A 24151-nucleotide genomic window follows, 5' to 3' on the forward strand; every position below is an offset into this window, starting at 1 on the left:
CTCTGGTTATTTCCACTTGACGCCTTCTTAGGCCGATCAACACTGGATTCTTAGGCTGGCACCTCCCTGATCATTCATTTATTATCCACACCAAGCATCCATCACATACATCCTCTATCTTTATTTTAATCACAATTGTTAACAAAGCGAGATAAATATAACAAAAGGGCGGGGAGTCTCTGGGTGCTGTTTCTGTTGTTACAAAGTATCGCTTTGAGTCTCTCTCTGTGTGAGTAGTTGTTGTTACAAAGAATTGCTTTGAGAACAGACTCTGTCTTAGGATGTACTAACACAATTAGCAGCTTGCAAGTTTCACACAGAGGGGGAGAGAAACAGTAAAAACAAGAGACCAAAAACCAAAAGACCTCTTAATTAGTAATACCCTGGAATTTAAACTATGGGGAATCAAACTCATTTGTGATTTTAATACAGAACTTCTTTAACATGATCCAACATAACACACACACCACAAATGTCCTTTTTGTCCAGCCAGGCAGCCAGATTGGAATCCATAGGCAAGGAATGTCCTGTGAAGGCACTGTTAGGGGGCTTATTCCTTCACCCACTTACTTCCCTGGTCCTTCTCGCATGAACAGAGAGCAACAATACCCGAAGTCCAAAGGTGCAAACAATTCGATGTTTATCGGGGTGAACTTCCAGCAAGCATGATTCCAGTTTCCTTCCTTAGTGTCCCCCTTCCCAGCTCTGACACCACAGAGCCTTACACCTGTGTCCCTGTTCCCATTCCCCCCCCTTAGTAAAACATGATTCCAATTTCCCCACCCCCATTCCCTGTTCCCATTCCCCCACCCACCCACTCACTTCCTGATTGACTGCAGACTATATAGTAAAACTCGACTTCTGCTTAGCTATACCTTAACCAATCATTTTACTGAAATTTAACTAACCAATTCTAACATATTGTAACATGATTATTTAACCAATTATATCCCACCACCTTAATTAGTTTACACCCAGTAAAATTAATTATACAGCAGACAGAAACAATCACAGAACCAGACAGAGATTATACAAACAATAGGGAAATGGGGACTACAGTGATAGAACAAACACAGAAGTGAGGATTTCACATCCCAGCTATTGATAAGTGAGTTCTTGCCAGACAGGATGCTATCAAACTAAGTTTCCTTTTTCATCTTCTAGGCACTTCCCTTTCTCTGGCGGCAATAGGCATTATCAGGACAGGAGTGTATTCCTAACAGCCCAATAGCACCTTATTTCAGTGTGACTAGTTTGGAATGTGAGGACGTGACCGTTCGCTTCCCAGCTTATGGCTGCCTCTGCTGTGTAGCCAAAGGCCTTAGCCTAAGAACAGGGCCTCAGACTGTCACAGTAAGAAAAGGACCTTACACCGGCAGACAGTGATTTTGATTCTTTCTTTTATACCTCTATAACTAGCTAAGTGATAAGAATACACCTAAATTCTTAGAGTATAGGCCTTTACAGACAGGCCTGAATATCTATATCCTAACAGGCACCAGCTGTTTCTCTCTTTTCCTCATGACACTTTGGTGCCAAATGGTAAAGAACAATTGTTTCCCATCTAACCCTGGTATCCTTTGGGGCTGTAATCAATGCCACTGAAGCAGGGAGTGGTATTCTAAAACCCGTTTTAAAACAGTGTAAAAACAGGGGGAAACAGTGGGCGTGTTTTATCTGGACTTTAGCAAAGCTATTAATACAGTCTCCCACAGTACTCTTGCCAGCAAGTTAAAGAAGTATGGGCTGGATGAATGGACTATAAGGTGGATAGAAAGCTGGCTAGATCGTCGGGCTCAACGGGTAGTGATCAATGGCTCCATTTCTAGTTGGCAGCCGGATCAAGCAGAGTGCCCCAAGGGTCGATCCTGCGGCCGATTTTCTTCAATATCTTCATAAACGATCTGGAGGTTCGCGTGGATTGCACCCTCAGCAAGTTAGCAGATGATACTAAACTGATAGGAGTGGTAGATATGGTGGAAGGTAGGGATAGGATACAGAGGGACCTAGACAAATTGGAGGATTGGGCCAAAAGAAATCTGATGAGGTTCAACAAGGACAAGGGCAGAGTCCTGCACTTAGGATGGAAGAATCCCATGCACTGCTACAGACTAGGGACCGAATGGCTCGGCAGCAGTTCTGCAGAAAAGGACCTGGGGTTACAGCGAACGAGAAGCTGGATATGAGTCAACAGCGTGCCCTTGTTGCCAAGAAGGCCAATGGCATTTTGGGACGTATAAGTAGGGGCATTGCCAGCAGATGGAGGGACGTGATCGTTCCCCTCTATTCGACATTGGTGAGGCCTCATCTGGAGTACTGTGTCCAGTTTTGGGCCCCACACTACAAGAAGGATGTGAAAAAATTGGAAAGAGTCCAGCAAAGGGCAACAAAAATGATTAGGGGACTGCAACACATGACTTACGAGGAGAGGTTGAGGGAACTGGGATTGTTTAGTCTGCAGAAGAGAAAAATGAGGGGGGGATTTGATAGCTACTTTCAACTTCCTGAAAGGGGGTTCCAAAGAGGATGGATCTAGACTATTCTCAGTGATACCAGACAACAGAACAAGAATCTATGGTCTCAAGTTGCAGTGGGGGAGGTTTAGGTTGAATATTAGGAAAAACTATTTCACTAGGAGGGTGATGAAGCACTGGAATGGGTTACCTAGGGAGTTGGGGGAATCTCCTTCTTAGAGGCTTTTAAGGTCAGGCTTGACAAAGCCCTGGCTGGGATGATTTAGTTGGGGATTGGTCCTGCTTTGAGCAGGGGGTTGGACTAGATGACCTCCTGAGGTCCCTTCCAAACCTGATATTCTATGATTCTATGGACCATAGCTCTCCATAGCTTCCTTCTCTGAGGTGAAAACCAACAGGTGAGTGCCTGCTATTTCTATCTGAGTTCTTGCCAAACCCTTCACCGTGCTAAATGTACACTTCCCTGGAGTATATTCTTTTAACAAACCACCCAAAATCTCAGCAGTGCTAGTCAGCAATAGCTTCTGCAAACATGGCCGGTTTATTTCTTTAAACTGGTGGCACAGGTGTCAGTTAAGAACTAGACATAAGCCTACATCACAATCTCTGTTGGCTACCTCAGAGGGGGTTTCTAAACAAAAATAGTTATTTATTTTCCGGCAGGTCTCTCAACTTCAACACTGATTATATTTCACACACATTTGCAGTTCCTACTTCAACAAAAACACACTTCTATTTCCTCCACGTCGCCATAGTTAGGGACAGCATTTCCCAAACCACAGGCTTAGCTAGGAGATGACTTCAGGAGTAACGTCCTGCAGAGCTGTGACATACCAGAGTACAATCCAGCCTAATGAGTAGCTCTCTCACCCCTGCTCTGCAACCTTGGGTGCCTTACAATGCCTTGCTGAAGTAGCTCCCACCTGGGCCACTCACAAACAGCCTTCCAGCATGCAAGACACACCCTGAATGTGTGTGTGTAACTGCAGCCTGCCAGCCGCACTTGGGTTACACTCTGCCTTACCTCAGCCTTGGTTATACTGCAGGGTGACCCCCAACACATGACCAGTCCCAGATCTTCCCCCAGAAATGTATGTCCTGTACTGCCCAGCCCTCTCCTGGACAGTACAACATATTTGACGTCCAATAAACCTTTAAGAGAATAATATGCCAATTTATTTCAATGGTTTATTTGTAAGGCTAAGATTTTGTCATGATTATTTTTAGTAAGAGTCACAGACAGGTCACGGACAATAAACAAAAATTCAAAGACACCGTGACCTGTCTGTGACTTTTGCTGCTGGGAGCTGTGAGGATCCCCCTCCGTCCATGGCCTCTGCCCAGGGCGGCTGAGAGCTGCAGGGTAACCATATTTCCCAAAGAGAAAATGGGACACCCCCAGCCACTCACCCGAGGTGTCCCCCTCACCCCGCATGAGGCTGTCACCCCTTGCTGGAACCCTGAGGAGGGCTCCCTCAGGAGTCTGTCACCTGTCGCTGGAGCCTTGCAGGGTCCCCCCGTCACTGCTGTGGCTGGAACCCTGTCAGGGCCCCGCTGGTTGCCAGCTCCAGAGTGCCGCAGCCCCTGGGGCTGAAGCAGAGAATGTCATGGAGGTCTTTGGAAGTTATGGATTCTGTGACTTCCATGACCTCCGTGACATAAACATAGCCTTAGTTATTCAGAAACTTCAGTTTAAATGCACTGGCTTGTATAAAACAGAAAACAAGTTTATTAAGTACAAAGAAACAGATTTATTAAGTACAGGTAATGAGGCATAAAAGTCAAAAATGGTTACAAGAAAAATAAAGATAAATGCTCACTAACACATACTTAAGAAATTTTTAGTTTCAAAGCAAAATTTTCTCACCTACATGCTTCAGCGGTCTCACTGACCAAACTCTTTAGGCCAGGACCCCTCCCCCAAAGCTCGACAGCTGTGTCATTTTGTCTTCTCAGTGGCAGAGAATGCAATGGACAGGGAGAGAGAGGGAAGTGTTTTGAGGGGTGTCTGCCCCTTCTTTTTATAGTCCTGTTCCCCCTTTGAGAAGCATTTCCAGCTGGGAGCAAGCCTACAGGCAGTCTGTGTGGACAAGAACATGCTGTTTCTTTGCTAAGGCCTTGTCTACACTACACAGTTTTGTCAGCAAAAGGTTGCTTTTGCCAACAGAACAGCGGGGATGCACACGCTACAATGCTACTTTTTGTGGCAAAACAAAACCACTTAGATGAGAGAGACAGAGCCTCTTCCTGAAAAGTTGAAGTGACAAAGCATCAGTATATATACTGCAATTCATTATGTCGCCATAACTGGCATCCCCCAGTATCCCAGAATGCCCGCTGTGACCACTCTGCTCACTGTTTTGAATTCGGCTGCCCTGCAGGCATGTGCCACTCCCCTTTCAAAGCTCTAGGAAGTTCTGACAGCTGAGCATGCTGCTCTGTTCCAGCAGCAAAGAGCAAATCATTAACGTGGAATCCTCCTGCTCTCCCCCACACTAGGAACACAGCGGCAGGTAGGCTGCTGCTTTGGGTGGGACTGCTCTGCTGTGCAGAGGCAGGGGTAGGGTGTCCTACCTCAGGACTAGTTGCTGTCTGAACTTAAAGAAACAGGATGCCAACATACTCACTCTCCCTCAAAACACACTCTGTCTTTGTCTCTCCCCCCCCCCAACATACACTTCCATTGAAAAGCGGCTGGTAATCTAGTAGGATGCCCATGGAACAATGGGATTGAGAAACCTGCATCATGTGACGCTATACCTGCTCCATAAGGCATTGCAAGCCCTTCCCAAAGCAGCCTGTCTCCTGCTGCACGGTGCACTGCTTTCTGGGTCAGTGCAAGACCTACTAGTGTGGATGCGCTCTGCCAACACAAGAAGCATAGTGTGAACACGCAACAGCAGTTTAATTAAAGCGCTTTAATTAAAGCGGCCTAATTTTGTTGACAAAACTCTGTAGTGCAGACAAGGCCTAAAATGCAGGTATTTTTGCTCTGGCCCCCTTTCCTGCCAAAGAATGGCCACTTAGCAGGTAATGGTGCACCAGCCTTGTTTACACTTGGCTGAGGTGTCATTTGCCCTTGGTCTCTGAGGAACTGCTTTTGGCCATTCCTCAGATTTATCTGCCAAACATACTTTTAGCCATGATTTCAGCTTGTTTATTATGTTACATACAATGCTGCTATGTGTACTTTTCCATACTATTGATCAGCAAATTATGGATTTTTAAATGGTACCTCACAAGACATGCCTTATACAAAAAATACTGTAATAGTGTGCAGGGTGTGAACAAGTCTGTCACAAGACCCTGCATCACAACTGCCTTGGGAAACACATATACGAGCCTTTTGCCTAGTTCCTAATCACTTACTGAAGAATCCTGTACCCAGATCATCTGAGACAATATTGACCTAAACAATTGAACAGCACTGTGACTGTATTCAGTTACTTCCATTAGTTGTATAATTTGGGGCACGCTGTTGTTCACCATTTCAGACTGGAGATTTAAAAACAGTTGGTGATATGTCCAATAACTCAGAGTATTCTCTCCTGTTGACTGAACTGCACTTGAAGTTTCTCCATGTCATCATGGGGGGGGGGGGGGCGGGGGGGGGCAGGGAAAAAGCAAAAATAAACTGAGAAATGGCTACTTGCTAAAACAGTCATTTTCTCAAAGTCCCCAATAAATCAGAGCCACAGTCTGACGAATCAAATTAATATCCTGTTATGTGACCAAATGGCACTCAAAAAAGAAGAAAAACCCACATCACAGAGAGATATGGTACATCCAGTTTCATAGAACTAGAAATTCCAGAGCATGTGTTGAATGTGTTGACTCAAAACCAAGACAAGAGATTCTCCTCTGATCCATTCAAACCTGCTTCACTCATTAGTGTTGAGTTGTATTATTTACAAAAGTTCTAGAATCATTGTAATGAAAAAACAAAAACAGAACAAAACAAAAACCCAGCCAACCTTCCCATCTGTAAACCACCCCATCTTAGTAGGAAAACTCCTTTGCTAACAGTTGGAAACTGGGATTTAAACTCCAAATGATGGCACTGTGTTTGAGATCCATTCAAATTCCCTTTCCAGGTCTCTGCCAACTTCATTTCAAGACCTAATTTACTAGGTTTTAAGATCAAAGAAAACAAAGTGTGAGTCCCAAGCAGAGGACTGAGAACATTGACACAAATGAAACATAGAGAGGTAGAGTTGTAGCATGTGTAGAAGATAAATTCTACATGGTTCAAACAGAGGAAATACTGTTGAGCTAATTCTGAACGTGGGAATCCCTCCAACTCACCACTTCAGGTGTCACAGAAGTTGAAAAAACGTATTTTCCTATCCCTAATCCTGCTCCTTGTTATATTTAAAATAAGAAAAATGATACAAAACCCAACTGCTATTCAGCACAAGCCAGTGCATTGTGAGAACAACTGGGAATGAGACAATTTGTCCCTAGTGGGGGAACCTGGTGACTAACAATCAGTTTACAGTGGGAGGAAAAGTATGAATATGATGCTCCAAATATGTTTAGACTAGGAGAAGTTACGGAAGTTATGTCAGGTCTTGAGGAAATTTGCTAAATTTCCCTGGCCACTATACATGGGCTATTTTCTTTCTTGAAAAAATAGTTGTGTTTTTACATCAAGATAGCTAACCAGTGCAGTCAGGGCCCAGGTAGATTTAACTTCTATGCACCTAGTTGAAGTGCCTCCCACTTCCCCACCTGGGGCTGATGGACAGTCCTGTTGGAGGGACACACACTTCCATGACATAGGACAAAGGAGTTGGTGAAAAAGAAAAAATTCTGAGATTGACCCCAAGGAAGAGTGAGTGCAAAAGGGAAAAGCAGACAACTCAGCTGGTGGAGCTGAGAGACCACGATGACACAAATGCTGCCTTGAAGTTCATTATGTAGGAATTAGCAAAAGGAAAATAAAATCTTTTCTCAGCCCTAATCAAGGTTTTTATGGTATTTATCTCCCTTGCAGCTTGTCTGATAATAAATAAGGGCTGAACTCTGACAGAATTTCCCACATTCAGAGAATTCATAGGATCTCTCCTTTGTGGATCCTTTGATGCCCACTAAGGTGTGAGCCATGAGCAAAGGTTTTCCTGCACTCACAGCATTCCTAGGGGTACTCCCCTTTGTGAATTTTCTGATGTGTATTAAGATTTAAGCTCTTGAGTGAAGGTTTTCCTGCCTCACATCATTCATAGGAAGAACAGGAGGACTTGTGGCACCTTAGAGACTAACACATTTATTTGAGCATAAGCTTTCATGGGCTAAAACCCACTTCATCGGATGCATGCAGTGGAAAATACAGTTATACACACTATAACGAGAGTGATCAGTCTCTCGTTGGACTGCTGAACTGGAATTAATTTGCAAACTGGACACCATTAAATTAGGCTTGAATAAAGACTGGGACTGGATGTGTCATTACACAAACTAAAACTATTTCCTCATGTTTATTCCCCCCTCCGCCCCCCCCAATTCCTCACACATTCTTGTCAGCTGCTGGAAATAGCCCATCTTGATCATCACTACAAAAGGTTTTTTTTCTCTCCTGCTGGTAATAGCTTAACTGATCACTCTCGTTATAGTGTGTATGATAACACCCATTGTTTCACGTTCTGTGTGTGTGTATATATCTATCTATCTTCCTACTATATTTTCCACTGCATGCATCCGATGAAGTGGGGTTTAGCCCACGAAAGCTTATGCTGAAATAAATGTGTTAGTCTCTAAGGTGCCACAAGTCCTCCTGTTCTTTTTGCGGATACAGACTAACATGGCTGCTACTCTGAACCCTGTCTGTCATCATTCATAGGGTTTCTTTCTTGTGTGGATTTTCTGATGTGTAATAAGGGTTGAGCTCTGAGTGAAGGTTTTCCCGCACTCACAGCACTCGTAGGGTTTCTCCCCTGTATGGATTCTGTGATGTATAATAAGGATTGAACTCCGAGTGAAGGTTTTCCCGCACTCATGGCATTCATAGGGTTTCTCCCCCGTATGGATTCTCTGATGTGTAATAAGGTGTGAGATCTGAGTGAAGGTTTTCCCGCATTCACTACATTTATATGGTTTCTCTTCTGTATGGATTCTCTGATGTGAACTAAGGTTTGAGCTCCAAGCGAAGGTTTTCCCACACTCACTGCATTCGTAGGGTTTCTCCCCTGTGTGGTTTTTCTGATGTTTAATAAGATTTGAGATCACAATGAAGGTTTTCCCGCACTCCCAGCATTCATAGGGTTTTTCCCCCGTATGGATTCTCTGATGGCTAATAAGGGATGCCCTTTGAGTGAAGGTTTTCTTGCATTCACAACATTCATAGGGTTTCTCCCCTGTATGGATCCTCTTATGTGTAATAAGGTTTGAGCGCTGAGTGAAGGTTTTCCCACACTCACAGCATTCATAGGGTTTCTCCCTTGTGTGGATTCTCTCATGTGCAATCAAGGTTGAGCTAAGAGTGAAGGTTTTCCCACATTCACAGCATTTATAGGGTTTCTCCCCTGTGTGGATTCTCTGATGTGCAATGAGGGTTGAGCTCCGAGTGAAGATTTTCCCACACTCACAGCATTCATAGGGTTTCTCCCCTGTGTGGACTTTGTGATGTTTAATAAGGGCTGAGCTCTGAGCGAAGGTTTTCCCGCACTCACAGTATGCATAGGGTTGCTCTCGAGTATGGATTCTCTGATGGCTAATAAGGTGTGAGTGCCTACTGAACTTTTCCCCACACTCAGTGCATGTGTTATTTTTTTCTCCCATGGGTATTCCCTGCTGGGCTGTGGTTTCCTTGAGGCCTTTGTGAGTTCCGTGATAATTAACAGATTTACCAAATTTCTGCATTGGCTGGTTTCCCTGCCACTTCTCTGGAATGTGCTGACTTTCACAGGCTTTTCCCTGCTCACAACTCCTGGACACACTCCCTTTGCATCTTTGCAGTAACGCCCCAGTTGGCTCCACTTGCTCATCATCTTCCTGCTGAGGATTCTGCTTCATGGTCTCACTCACCATCCCATCACCTGCTGGGACAGAGAAAGAAAAACCTCAGAAACAGGAATTGATAAGGGGAGAACAAATTAAAAAAGCAGCTGCAGATGGAAAAAAAAATCCCCAAAGAGGAGAGAAGAGGGGATCAATTCTGCATCCAGTTTGCATCCAAACACTCAGGGAGAAGCGAGTTCAGGGAAGGGGCTTGTGACGTTATTGACATAATCTGGGACCGTGTAGATCATTGTTGCAACCAAGGTCCTGTAGTGGCACCAAATCTTGTATAAAGGGGGTCAAATAAGGTGTCTAAGACAAGGTTATGGTTTGCTGGTTATGATTATGCTCTCTATATGTGTGTATCATTTTTGTAGTTAAAGTTATGAATATTGGCTCTATACTGTCTGTATTTCAAACTTATGCTATGCTTCTGAGTGACACCCCAGACAAGTTGGTGTCAGCTCTGCCTAGCCTGCTTGATGGCCCATTAAGGACCATCAGCTATACAACTGACCCACTGAGAGAAGGCAGATACACCTTGTGTCAGCAAGGTATGCAGGGACTTGCCCATGTGACTCCAAACTCCATTTTGCTGTAATTTTCCACAGTAAGAACAAAGAGATGTTCTTACACCTGGAAAAGACTATAAAAGGCCAATGCCTCATCTCCATCTTGTCTTCAATCCTGCTTCATACCTCTGGAGGAACTTTGCTACACTGAAGCTTTGAACCAAAGACTGAAAGACCCATCCCAGCTGTGGATGCACTCCAGAGACTTGATTTGAACCTGCAGTTTATTCGATCACTGTTACAAGCCTGAACCAAGAACTTTGCCATGACTGTATGTCATTGATTCCATTTAACCAATTCTAGCTCTCATCTATATCTTTTTCCTTTTATGAATAAACCTTTAGATTTTAGATTCTAAAGGATTGGCAATAGCGTGATTTGTGGGTAAGATCTGATTTGCATATTGACCTGGGTCTGGGGCTTGGTGCTGTGGGATCGAGAGAACCTTTTTTCTTTTACTGGGGTCTTGGTTTTCATAACCATTTGTCCCCATAACGAGTGGCACTGGTGGTGATACTGGGAAACTGGAGTGTCTAAGGGAATTGCTTGTGTGACTTGTGGTTAGCCAGTGGGTTAAAACCAAAGTCCTCTTTGTCTGGCTGGTTTGGTTTGCCTCAGAGGTGGAAAAACCCCAGCCTTGGGTTGTAACTGCCCTGCTTTAAGCAGTTTGTCCTGAATCGGCACTCTCAGTTGGGTCCCACCAGAACCAGCATCGTTACAGGGCTACTGCCAGGAGGTAGGATGGGTAGGAAACCATGAGCAATATCTGCCCTGAGAATACGACACCTGGTGGGGACAATCCTGAATTCAGAGACCTCACAAGGTCTTTGTTGCGAATCCCAGCTTTTCCTTCAGGTACTGACAGTTTCTGAGTTGGTTTAATGATTGCTCACCTGTGCAGGAGCTGCTCAGGATCTCTCTTTCCTCTGATCCCTGGAGATCTGAGGCCCATGGCTCTTCCCCTCGATCCAGTTGGGAGATTACATCAGGTTTGGAAACTGGAAACCCTGCCGAGGGGAAAGAAGACAAGTGAGATCAGGTGAATTCATAGGACATTTGTCACCCACTCAGAAAGTTCTGTTATTTTAACTCCAGACCATATTAAATGAGTAAAATCCTGGGGCCAGTTCCCCAGGTGCTCAAAGGTGCAGGACACTCTTCTTATGAGGAATTTAACTGTGCCCATGTCTACTGGGAACACACATTGCCAGACACTCATGATCAAAGGGGCTCCTAAAACCCAGAGCAGGTACCTTCATATCCCAGAAAGGGAAGACTCCAGTCAGTGTGGGCAGGCTGAAGCCCAGGGAAACTGGGCACAGAACCTGTGCAGGCCAGCGAGGGTCCCGAGATGACCCCTGCTGGTCTGGCTGAAGACTGAGCCTAGGGAGGCCTGCTGAAACACCACCAGCTGCGGGTACCAAAATGGGCCCCAGCTGGGTGGATGAAGAAGGCAGTGTCTCTGGGAGAAGCCTTTTAGAGCTACGGCCCCATACCAGGGACTGTATACCCTGGAAGGGGGGGCAGTGCATGTGGCTCGGCCGGAAAGCTGAGTTGCTGAAGACCTGCCGAGAGAACCATTCTGGGGTGGGCTTGCGCTTGCAAGAGCTGGGTGCCACCCTGAAAAGAGACTGTGATTGCAGGCATATCGACCAGAGAAAAGGAGGTGCTCACGAGAAGTGGGCGCTGACCCCGTTACAGATGGTATGTAATATCTGGCTAACATAAATCCTAGGAGGTGTTATGAACTTCAAAGGACTCTGAAAAAAATGTGCTAGACAAAATTTAAGTGGGATTCCTAGAAAACACTTGGGGGAGGAGAAGTCAACTTCTCACCTCCACAGCAAACCCTATGGAAGCTGCACCGTGAGGAGAAACCATTGCCTGCTGATCACCTGTTACATGAAGACAAGTTCAGAGGCCCAAAATGGATAGAAGAGTGACTCACAGATGCATGGGCAAGCTTCTTCTGAGCTAACAACTGTTAGCTTGTGACCACAGGGTAAAAAACTCTTGGTGGAGTTTGAAGGTCTGTTCACCTGCTTTAGCCCTTGGTGGGTTTGGGGTGATCTCTGGTAAGCTTATTATCATGCATGTAGGTTCTTATATTGTTTTTAATATGATCTCTCTGTAATGCTTTTACCCTGATTTTATCATTGTTTTCTGGGAACGGTCTGTGCGGCAACTTAGGTACGCTGCTCAAAGCCCCTGAGGAAGGAAGGGAAAGTGGGCTTGCTGAGGGGATCTGCCTTGCTGGGGAATTCACAGAGTGGGCAGGGAGATGTGCAGCCTGGAAATACCCCAGTCAGGAGGGAGAGACATGTGGGTTTCTACCCCAGAGAGGTGACTGCTAGACAGCCTGAGAGTGGGTGCCCTTGCTGGACCACAGAGGGGGAATACAGGTACAATGACTCTGAATAGTGACATGGGGAGCAAAGGATACAATAAGACATTTGTCACCTTGATAGACAGTGGTCTCTGGACACCAGTACCCTAACCATCATCATGAGTTTGTAGGTGTCCTAGAACAGAGGAGCTGTACAGAGGGATGGGAAGGAGGATAATGAGGTCGCTCTGGGGATGTTTATGGGGCGCTCCTCCAATGAGCAGCATGGGAGAAAGCAAAAAACAACAGAAATGTAGGGCTGGAAGGGAGCTCAAGAAGTCATCAAGTCCAACCCCGTGCTGTGACAGGACCCAGTGAATCTAGATCCCTCACAGGTGTTTGTCCAACTTGGTTTTTAAAATTTCCAATGACAGGGAATCCACTTCTTTCCTTAGAAGCTTATTCCACAGTAAACTATCCTTAGAGTTAGAAACTTTTTCCTAATATCCCACCTAAATATCCCTTGCTCCATAATAAGCTCATTAAGGACCTGGCTGAAGAGACCTCTGAGTCATTATCAACAATCTTGGAAGATGTCTTCAGGTCAGCAGGACCTGATTAAATACATCCAAGAATACTTAGGGAACTGGCTGAAGAGAACCCTGAGTCATTGGCAATTATCTTTGAGAACTCATGTAGAATGGGAGATATCCCAGAGAACTGGAAAAGGGCAAATATAGTACTTATCTATAAAAAGGAAATAAGGACAGCCCACAGAATTATACACCAGTCAGCTTAATTTTAGTAATTGGAAAGATACTGGACCAAATAATCAATCAATCAATTTGTAAGCATCTTGAAGAAATAAGGTGAAGTACCTGTCACCATAGATTTGTCAAGAATAAATCATATCAAACCAACCTAACATCTGTCTTTGACAGGGTAACAAGCCTTGTGGATGCAGGGAGCACTAGATGTGATATATCTTGACTTTTAATACTTTTTCCATAAACAAATTAGGGAAATATAGCCTAGAAGACCTTCAATAAGGTGGGTGCACAACTGGTTGGAAAACCATAGTCAGAGTAGCTGTCGAAGGGCATATCAAGTGGGGTCCCTCAGGGAATCTGTCTGGGATCCAGTTCTACTCATTATGTTTATAAATGGCTCCAATAATGGCATGGAGGGTACACATAAAGTTTGCAGACAAACCCAAGCTGGGAGAGGCTGCAAACGCTTTGGCAGACAGTATTAGAGTTCAAAATGATCCTGACAAACTGGAAAAATGGCCTGAAATAAATAGCATGAAATGCTAGAAGGACAAATTCAAAGTAGTACACTTAGGAAGGAATAATCAATTATACAAATATAAAATGGGAAAGGACTGTTTAAGGAGGAGTACTGCAGAAAAGAATCTGGGGGGTTGTGATGCTCTGCACCTCGGAGGAAACTCCCAGCACCCACATGTTCATCCTTGTAAAATGATAGCGTGGTATCCAATGCAAAGTTTGTCACATCAGGTGTCTTTGGAAGGCTCATGAGGTACTGAGCATTCTTGTTATAGTGATGTTATAGTAATGTTATAGGTTATAATTTCATATGTATATAGTTATGAGGCTGAAAATGTATCCTCGTGGCTTAAAGCAAGCCCAGACAAAAACTCTCCAAGAGCAGAGAGGCAGTTCACACCTCATCAGGGGATGTATGGGACAAACTCAGCCCAGCCTCATAGGAATAAAGGACACTGGCCTAGGCAACAACAAAGGATCTGCTGGACTCTCCAGTGAGTCACCCCCCCCTCCTTTGGTCAGTTTCGGACTGCAATGAGGTAATGGTCACCTGACTCTGAAGGGTGGGGGCAAAGCCAAGAGGGAAGAAAGGACACGATAAAAGGGAGAGATGTTTGCCATGCTCTTCCTCTCTCTTCCACCTCCATCTTCATCAATCACCCCCAAGTGACTGAAGCACTGATCAAAGGGGAGAACCTGGCTGAAGAGCAACCAGCCAGGCTGTGGTGAGAAGCATCTAAGTTTGCAAGGGCATTGAAAGTGTTAAGATCAGCCAGCCAGTAGAACGTGTTTTGCTTTTTTTTTTTTTTCATTTGACCAAATCTGACTTATGTTTTGACTTATAATCACTTAAAATCTATATTTATAGTTAATATATCTGTTTGTTTATTCTACCTGAAGCAGGGCATTTGGTTTGAAGCCTGTCAGAGACTCTCCTTAGGATAACAAGCCTGGTACATATTCATTTCTTTGTTAAATTGACAAACTCAGATAGCTTGCAGCATGCAGTGGGCATAACTAGACACTGCAAGACGGAGGTTCCTAGGGTTGTGTCTGGGACCGGAGATGTTGGCTAGTGTCATTAGGTTGCACAATCTAAGGAGCAGCTTACATGCTAGAGGCTGTGTGTGAACAGCCCAGGAGTTGGGGTTCTCACAGCAGAGCAGGGTAAGGCTCTCTCCCAGAGTCGAGGATTGGAGTGACCTAGCAGATCACTGGTCCAGATAACACCAGAGGGGAATGTCACAGGGTTGTAATGGATCACAAACTAAACAATTTAATATTGTTGCAAAAAACGTCAATATCATTCTGGCATGTATAAGCAGGAGTGTTGTAAGCAAGATCCGAGAAGTCATTCTTCCACTCTATTCAGCACTGATAAGGCCTCAACTGGAATAATGTATACAGTTCTGGGCACCACACTTCAGGAAAGATGTAGACATATTGGTCGAAGTCCAGAGGAGAGCAAAAACCAAAACTGATTAAAAGTACAGAAAACATGACCTATGAGAAAAGACTGAGAAAACCAAGGGTTTTTTTTTAGTTTGGAGAAGAGAAGATTGGGTGGGGGGACATAACAGTCTGCAAGGCTGCAACATAAAAGGCTGTTATAAAGAGGAGGGTGCTAAATTGTTCTCCTTATCCACTGAGGACAGGACAAGAAGTAAAGGGCTTGAATTGCATAAAGGGAGATTTAGGTTAGACATTAGTACAGGGGTCTCAAACACATGGGTTATTTTCTGTGGCCCGCCAGCTCCCTGCGGCAGCCCCGCCCCTCCAGCATTTACCTAGAATGGCTCCAGCCCGGCGTGCACCGGGGGCAGGGCAGGCTCCCTCCCTGCCTGACCTGCCCCTGCGCCGCTCTAGGAAGCAGCCAGGACCTGGGGGAGGGGGGCACAGGGGTGTTTGTTGCCCTGGCCGCTCCTCCAGGTACCTCCCACGAAGCTCCCATTGGCTGCGGTTCCCCGTTCCCCTGTAGGTCCCGGCTGCTTCCCAGAGCGGCGCGGGGGCAGGGCAGGCAGGCAGGGAGCCTGCCCTGCCCCTGGTGCGCGCTGGGCTGGACCCGCCCCCCGAACTCCTCCTGCAGCCGAACCCCCTGCCCTGAGCCCCCTGCTGCACCCCACACCCCTCCTGCAGCCGAACTGTCACGGAGTGTGGGGGAGTCTGGGGCCTGCACCCCTCTTCCTGGGATTCACTGTGACTCTCAGCCAGCCAGTAAAACAGAAGGTTTACTGGACAATAGGAACACAGTCTAAAACAGAGCTTGTGGGTACAACCAGGACCCCTCAGTCAAGTCCTTCTGGGGGGCAGGGAGCTTAGTCCCCAGCCCTGGGGTTCCCTATGTTCCACCACCCAGCACCAAACTGAAAACAACCCCCCCCACCCGGCTCTCTCCTACAGCCTTTGTCCAGTTTCCCAGGCAGAGGTATTACCTCTCCCTCCCCCTCCTGGCTCAGGTGACAGGCTCTCAGGTCTCCCATCCCCAGTGAAACTCCCCTGCCACATTCCCAGGTCAACACTCCCCCCTCCCTGCTGCGTCACACAAACCCCCTGCCCTGAGTCCCCTGCCATACCCCTCCTGCAGCCGCACCCCACCCCCCTGCCCTGAGCGCACTGCCGCACCCCTCCTGCACCCCAACGCTCCCTCCCAGTCTAAAGCCCTGAGCCTCTGAGGGTCAGAAGCCCTAAGCCCTCGCCCTATCCAGGACCCTGACACCCCTCTCCTCCCACTGCAGCCCCAACCCCTGTGGGGTTTGTCTGCACTGCTGCCTGATTGAGGACTTCTGGTTCCACAGGGTGTCTGGTTGACTGGTAAGTCTGTAACTCTGGTGTTCATATGTTTGAGGTTCTACTGTATCCACTGGATCACTCTTGTCCATATGTATGTTGACTCCCTCAGTGAATTCTAATAGATAAGGCATGATTTCTCTTTACAAAAGCAAAGTAGACTCTTCCCCAACAAATCGTGTTTATTTATGTGTCTGAGAATTCTGTTCTTTACCATAGTTTTCAGCCAATTTGCTCGGTACCGAAGTTAGCCTTCCCAGCCTCAAACTGCCAGGATCCCCTTGGGAGCCTTTTTTAAAAATTAGTATTATATTAGCTATCCCCAGTCTGGTATAGAGGCCGGTTTAAGTGGTAGGTTACATATCACAGTCAGTAGTTCTGCACTTTCCATGTATGAAAAGTATTTCAGTACTACTGGGCAAATACCATCTAGTCCTCATGACTTATTCATGTTGAAATTATCCATTTGTTCCAAAACCTCCTCTATCGACACCTCAGTCTGGGACAGTTCCTCAGATTCACCAGCTAAAAAGAATGGCTCAGGTTTAGGAAAGTCCCTCACATCCTCTGCAGCGAAGACTGATGCAAAGGATTCATTTAGCTTCTCTGCAATGGCCTTGGCTTCCTTGTGTGCTTGTTTAGTATGTCAATGACCAAATAGCCCCACTGATTGTTTGTCAGGCTTCTGATGTACTTTAAAAAAAAATAAAAAAAAATTGGTGTTAGTTTTAGTGACTTTTTGTAGTTGCTTCTCAAATTATGTTTTTGGCCTGCTAATTATACTTTCACACTTGACTTGCCAGAATTTTTGCTCCTTTTATTTTCCTCAGTTTGACTTCCAATGTTTAAAGGATGCCTTTTTTCACCTCTAACTGCCTTATTTACTCTTTAGCCATGGTGGTATTTTCTTAGTCCTCTTACTGTTCTTTTTGTCCCCATTTGGGGGTACACATTTATTTTGAGCCTCTATTATGGGATTTTAAAAATGTTTCCATGGAACTAGCTCTCTCACTTTTGTGTAGTTTCTCTTTCTGAAGTTAAATGCTATAGTGGTGGAGTTGTTGGTACTCTCCCCCCTCACAATGATGTTAAATGTAATTACATTATGGTCTCTATTACCAAGCGGTTCACTTCTTGGACCAGATCCTGTCTATCACTTAGGACTAAATCAAGAATTCCCTCTCCCCTTGTGGGTTCCAGGACTAGCTGCTCCAATAAGTAGCCATAAATGGTTTCTAAAAACTTAACCTCTGCATCCCATCCTGAGGTGACATCTACACAGTAAATATGGGGATAGTTGAAACCCCGAATTATTATGATTGAGTTTTCTATTTTAACAGCCTCTCTAATCTTTCTGAGCATTTCATAATCACCATCACCATCCTGGTCAGGTGGTCAATATCATATTCCTACTGCTATACTCTCATTATTCAAGCATGGAATTTCTATCAGTAGAGATTCTATGGCACAGTTAGATTCACTTAAAATTTTTTCTATTATTTGACACGGTTTCTTTCACAGTTACTCCTGGGGGAATTTTGTGTCATTGTGCATATGCAGAATTCATGTCCCCTGCAGATTTCTTTGCTTCCCCGCAGAAAAACTACTTCTGACAGGGAAGCAAAAGGAAGCCGCAAGAGTGGCCAGGCACCCCTCACGGCAGCGCAGGCAGGTTGGTTCAGGCACCCGGAGCAGCTGGTAGAGACATAAACCACCACCAGGGGGCAGGAGGGGGAGGAGCTGGGCAGTCGTGCATGTGAGAGAGACACTCTGTCCCTCCTGCTTGCTATTGGGGTGTGTTCGGCATGGAGGGGCAGGGCTTCAGGGTATTTCTGAGGAGTTAGGTATGGGGCAGACTCTGTCCCCTCAGGCAGAGAAGAATGTAGCAGCCTGCCTGCTTAGTAGTACATTGTTCCTATTGTCTTTGTGAATTCCCCTAGGAGTATAAAACAGGTAAAAGTTTGAAGGTGCCTTTACAGTGCCAGAGCGCTGGAAAGGACAGTGTGGCCTTATAAATGCTTAGGGGGCTTCCGTGATTAGAACGAGCCTAAATTTTTGGACTAAAAAAAATGTGCTGCATGAACTCCTTGCCACTGATGGTCAGTAGCCAAGACAAATTGTGAGTCTGATTCCCTAGCCCCACTTGCTCTTCAGTTGCCTGCGATGTAACACTGAGCATATTAGCCAACAAATATATGCAGCCATAACCAGAAATAGAGTCAAACCTAGCTACATTACTGTTAGGCAAGGAGGCTTGGGGAGTTCCTCACATACTCCCCACTCCCATTCTCTATCCATTCTATTGTAGTTTAAATTACCTATATAATTGAAACAGCATGATTATATTGCGTTATTTTGACAAATAAAATTCGCAGAATTCCCCCAGGAGTAATATAGTGCCACTCTGCCACCAGCACAACCTACTTTGTCATATCCTATGTCATTCCAATTCCTATATCGTTCATATCTTGTCTCATTTATTATAATCATTTCACCAAGTTTCTGTGATGCCTATCATATCAATATCCTCATTTAGAAGTCACAAACTAACACCAGGTTGGTTTTTTTTTTTTTTTAAGTACATCAGAAGCAGGAACCCTGACAATCAGTGGGGCCACTGGGTGACAGATGTGCTAAACAAGGACTCAAGTTCACCCATTTTAGGGAATAGTTGGAACAACTTGGCAGAGCTGTGATTCTGATATGAAGAGAGGTGCATGTGAAACTTGAAGGAAGAGGTATTCCTCACTTCAGTGAGGAGTATTGTAGGTAGGCCAATAAAGGTGCACAAGGGTGTGTTCTTGTCACGACAATTGTCAGCAGTCTGGTGGCATACATGCAAGTGGTCTCCATGAGGGGTAAGTGACTCAGAAGGAATCCTCAGTGCAAGAACAAAGGGGTGGTAACATTATGGAAGTCGGAGATGGATTGTGTGCAGTAGGCTCAGTGTTTGAGTGCAGGCCAGTGGTATGTAGCTTTTGCTTTCTACACTGGACCAAACTCCAAGTTTTGCCTTAGCAAAGAGAAGGTATTAGACTTTATGCCATACTGCTCCTGTGCTCTGTAGTGGGGAGGATAGAGTGCTAGTATTTATCATTGGTCTCTTGAGGTGTTGCCGAAACAGGGCACAGTTGAGGTTGCATTGTGGGGTGTTGTGAACCTTAATTCCTCATTTTCCCCTTCTAATAACCAAGGGGATGGGAATCCTTACCCAGCGAGGTCACATTCTCAAAGTTCTCCTGCATAACGTCTCTGTAGAGGGCTCTCTGAGCGGGGTAAAGCAGAGCCCACTCTTCCTTGGTGAAATACACAGCCACCTCCTCGAAGGTCACTGGTCCCTAAAAGAGCAAGAACCTGCTACTCAGTACCTGCTACCTAGTGACAACATCACTCTTGACAGGAGAGGAGGTCCAATCACATGGAAGCTCTGGGAGGCAGGCAGTGAGCAGAGTCCCATCCCCACACCCTCAGAGCAGCCAGGAAGCAACAGGGTGATGGGAGAAAGAGAGAGCCCTTCTAGCAGAGAGAAGAGGCAGTGGTCTTCCCATTCTCATCGCTCACCTAACTATTAGAAGCTGGTATAGGAGACGGAGCCTGCAGCAGGGCCCAGGGACAATTTCCTAGTGGGAATCCCAACACCCTCTCCATTACCAGCATCTGGAGGGGAGGGGCTGAGGTGTCTTCCTTGGACCTCACTGTGGGGTGCCCCTTCTTATCTCACAGCAGCGAAGGTTCAGGCTATAGCACGTGGAGGCTGGTACGTTTTCCCAGCCCAGTTCCCAGGGGTTGTCTCCTGTTTGACAAATTACGGAATTTCCACCCACAAACCCCAGGGCTCTGCTGCTCGGATCTAGGCCTCACAGTAAGCAAATCACAGCAAGTTTGTCACACCCTGTCCCCCCACTTTCTCCACCCTGTGTATTTCCCTAAAACCTCCCACCTCCAGATCAACCCCCGAGAAGTGTCCACTTCCTATATATTTATTGCCCTTCTCCCTCCAACAGGAACCCACCAACTCCTCTCTGATAATCCGTACCTCAACTGGCTCCATTGCAGCCATTTCCCTTCCCTGGAAGGATGGAATGATCTGGGAGCAAAACATGAATGTTACGCTGCAGCCTGTTATGGCAAAAAGGGCGATAGAAGACATGTCAGAACAGGAAATAAATTCACATCACAATTCCCCCCAGGCTCTTTCCCTGCATACTGATGTCCTAGACCCAGGTAAATAACAGAAAAATTCAAAGGATACTTAGTAACGGGCAGGGGAAGAGCAGGGGAGGGCATGTGTTAGAAAAAGAATTCAACCAAACACAAAGTGTCCAATAAGTTCTTGGAATGTATTGGGGACACCTGTTTCTTTCAGAAGATGGAAGTAGTAACCAGAGGATGGCCATTTTACACCTGATTCTGACTAACAAGAAGGAATTAGTTAGGAAATGGAAGGTGGAAAGCAATATGGGCAAAAGCAATCATGAAATGATAGATTTCATGATTGTAGGAGTAGCAAAAATTCTATGAGTAGCAAAATAAGGACAACAGACTTCAAAAAGGCAGACTTCAACACACTTGGAAAACTGGTAGGTGAGGTCCCATGGCAATAAAATCTGAGGTGAAAATTAGAGTCCAGGAGAGCTGGCAGTTTCTGTGAGACAATATTAAAAGAGCAATGGCAAATTATCACAAAGTGAAGGAAAGCTAGAAAGAATAGTAAGCGGGCAATATGGCTCTACCAGGAGCTCTTTAAAGACCAGAAAATAAAAAGGAATCCTAAACAAGTGAAATCACAGATAAATTGCTATGGATGAGTACAAAAGAGTATAGCACAAGTACGTGGGGACAAAATCAGAAAGTTTAAGTCACAAAATGAGTTACGCCAAGTAAGTGACAAAAGACAATAAGATAAGGGTTCTATAAATATTAGGGCTGTCAAGAGATTTAAAAAATTAATCCAATAACAAAATTCTGCTCAACGCACAGCTGCTGCCCAAAAAAGCTAAACCACGTTAGGATTCCTAAGGAACGAGATAGAGAAGAACACCAAACATTTGTATACAAATCAAGGGGACAACCTCCAATATACTGGGACCACCATGGCTACTACAGCACTGCACACAGGATATTTTATATTAATCTCTGAGAACTGGGGAGGAAATGGGCAAAAAAGAAATATTTGATAATATGATAAAAAACAATGAAGATCTGAAGGGATTTTATATCCATATTAAATATGTGAGAACATTGGGACGATTTGACAGGACTGTCCACAGAACTTCAACAAACATACAGTCATAGTGCACCACCAGTCACATGGGCAGCAGGGAGCCCTTTGGGGAGCTGCTTTAAGAGGGTACGTGAGGGTGGTATGGAGCAGGAAGGCTCCCTGGCAATGGAGGGGGGCCACAGCAGGGGTGTGCAGGTGACTGGTAGCTGGGGGGAGCTGCTTTGCACATAGTGCGGGTGTGTGCGTGGGGGGTGTGGGGAGGGCAGTATCTGGGGCTGTGTGACCTGGAGCTGGACAGTCTCCACTGGGGACACTGTCTCCTCCTATGCCCTTCCAGGCCTTGTGGCACCTCAGAGACTAACCAATTTATTTGAGCATAAGCTTTCTCTAAGGTGCCACAAGTCCTCCTTTTCTTTTTGCGAATACAGACTAACACGGCTGTTACTCTGAAACCTTCCAGGCCCTGTTGTTGGTACAGAACGGCCACCCCAGAGGCGGCCGCGTCTCGGGACCCTGCGACATGCCCCCGCTAACGCCCTTCCCGTTTGGGGAATGACTCAGTTTCCCACCTAACAAAGGACAATTTGCAGCAGGGCCAACGGGTGGGGGAAATATCCCACCTCCGAGGAGATTTTAAATGGACCCTGGAGAATTGAAGAGAAAAGGGGGGGGGGATCTGAGCCGGAGCCTAGAGGAAGGGTCAGTCCCTGGAGCGAAAGGGGAGACACCTGCCTGGATTTTACACCCCGCACTGACAAGCGGGGAGAATTGTCTCCCTGCTGGAGAGACTCGTGGCCAAACCAAAGGGGGGCTCAACAGCGCCCCCCCATCCGCCACGGGGGGTTCCAACCCCCCCCCCCCCACATCTCCAGCCTGCCCCCCCCCGACGCACACACACAGGGGAACCCCCTGGGCCCCGCCACCTCTGCCCCCACCCGCGCCCCCCGAGCCGGGGGCCGCGGCCCCACCGCTGTCCAGGCCCCTCCAGCCCCGGCGCGTCCCCAGGGGCTGCGAGACCTGCGGCCCCCTCGGGCCCTTCGTGCAGCGCCGCTGTCCCGCTCGCCCCCCCCCCGGGTCTCTCCGGCACCTGGTGCCTGCGGCTCCGGGCGGGGCCGGCGGAGCCCGGGGCGGGTCCAGCCGGAGAGAGTCCCCCGGGCCCGGGGGAGGGGGAGGGGCGGTCGGGCCCCTTTCTTGGCTCCGTCAGCCCCGGGCGCGCGCCAGCCACGGGGACGAACGGTCCGCGGGGCCCGGCAGCAGCGCGCGCGCACCCGGCCAGCGGCCACCCCGCCCACAGGAGGCCGGCGTGAGAGAGGGCGAGAACTACGCTTCCCAGCGTGCCCCGGGAGGCGGGCGGACGCTGCGCAGCCGCTCCATGCGCGCGCGACGGCCGCGCTCGGCCCCGTCACCGCCGCTCCGAGGACCGCCAGGAACTACACTTCCCAGCGTACCCCGGGGCCACCCTGGCCCCGCCCCCCCCCCCCAACCTCCCCCCCCCAGTCCCCTCGTAGAGACCCCCTCCCCCGCTCTGGCAGGCGCCTCTCGGAGCCGTTCACCCCGCCCTGAGCCCCCATTTAAACAGCTCCGGTGTCCCGGGGGGGGGGGGGGGGGGGCGCAGCCAGGTGCCTGGCAGGGCGGGGGCGGGCCCATTCGGGCACTTATTGACCCTGTCACTGGCCTCCTCCCTCTGTGCCCCGTTTTCTCCCTAATTCTCCAATATCCCTTTAAAATCTCCTCCGATTTGGGATGTTTTCCCGCCTGTTTCCCCTGCCGCAGATTCTCCTTGTTTCGGGGGGAAGCAGGTACCCCCCTGAGAAGGGGGTCAATGGGCGCAGCTTGCAGAGCCCTGCGATCGGGCTGCGTCTGCGTCTGGGGTGGGCGATCCGCTCTCTGCCGGCCACGAGGCCTGGAAGGGCACGGGAGGAGAAAGTGGCCCCAGTGGAGACTGCCCAGCTCCTGGCCGCACAGTCTGGGCCCCGGCCCCCGCCCGGTGCCCAGTGCAGCTTGCCCCAGCTGCCAGTCACAGAAGATTAGGGTTGGAAGGGACCTCGGGAGGTGTCTTGTCCAACCCCCTGCTCAAAGCAGGACCGATCCCCACCTAAATCATCACCTGCCCACCCCTGCTGTGACCCCCTCTCCATTGCCGGGGAGCCTTCCTGCTCCATACCACCCTCACGTACCCTCTTAAAGCAGCTCCCCAAAGGGCTCCTTCCTGCCCCTCTGACTGGTGGTGCACTATGACTGTCTGTTTATTGAAGTTCTGTGGACAGTCCTGTCAAATTGTCCCAATGTTCTCACATATTTAATATGGATATAAAATCCCTTCAGATCTTTGTTTTCTATCACATTATCAAATATTTCTTTTTTGCCCATTTCCTCCCCAGTTCTCAGAAATTGATATAAAATATCCTGTGTGCAGTGCAGTAGTAGCCATGGTGGTCCCAGGATATTAGAGGCTGCCCCTTTGATTTATACACAAAGGTTTT

The 24151-nt window shown here is 47.2% G+C and overlaps 1 protein-coding gene and 1 long non-coding RNA gene across 2 annotated transcripts in view; one reads left to right on the forward strand and one right to left on the reverse strand.

Moving 5' to 3' along the window:
• Nucleotides 1-24151, forward strand: part of LOC142069840 (uncharacterized) — a 53844-nt gene that overhangs the window by 3238 nt on the left and 26455 nt on the right. The window lies entirely within an intron of this gene.
• LOC125629086 (uncharacterized) lies at nucleotides 4202-22519 on the reverse strand. Its single transcript, XM_048834360.2, has 4 exons — nucleotides 20481-22519; nucleotides 19656-19782; nucleotides 10936-11049; nucleotides 4202-9511 (listed from the first exon to the last, which is right to left on the reverse strand). The coding sequence occupies exons 1-4, from the start codon at nucleotides 20592-20594 to the stop codon at nucleotides 8304-8306; spliced, it is 1563 nt and encodes a 520-aa protein (XP_048690317.2). The 5' UTR covers nucleotides 20595-22519; the 3' UTR covers nucleotides 4202-8303.

This window comes from Caretta caretta, chromosome 23 (genome assembly GCF_965140235.1).
Source record: "Caretta caretta isolate rCarCar2 chromosome 23, rCarCar1.hap1, whole genome shotgun sequence".
NCBI lineage: Eukaryota > Metazoa > Chordata > Testudines > Cheloniidae > Caretta > Caretta caretta.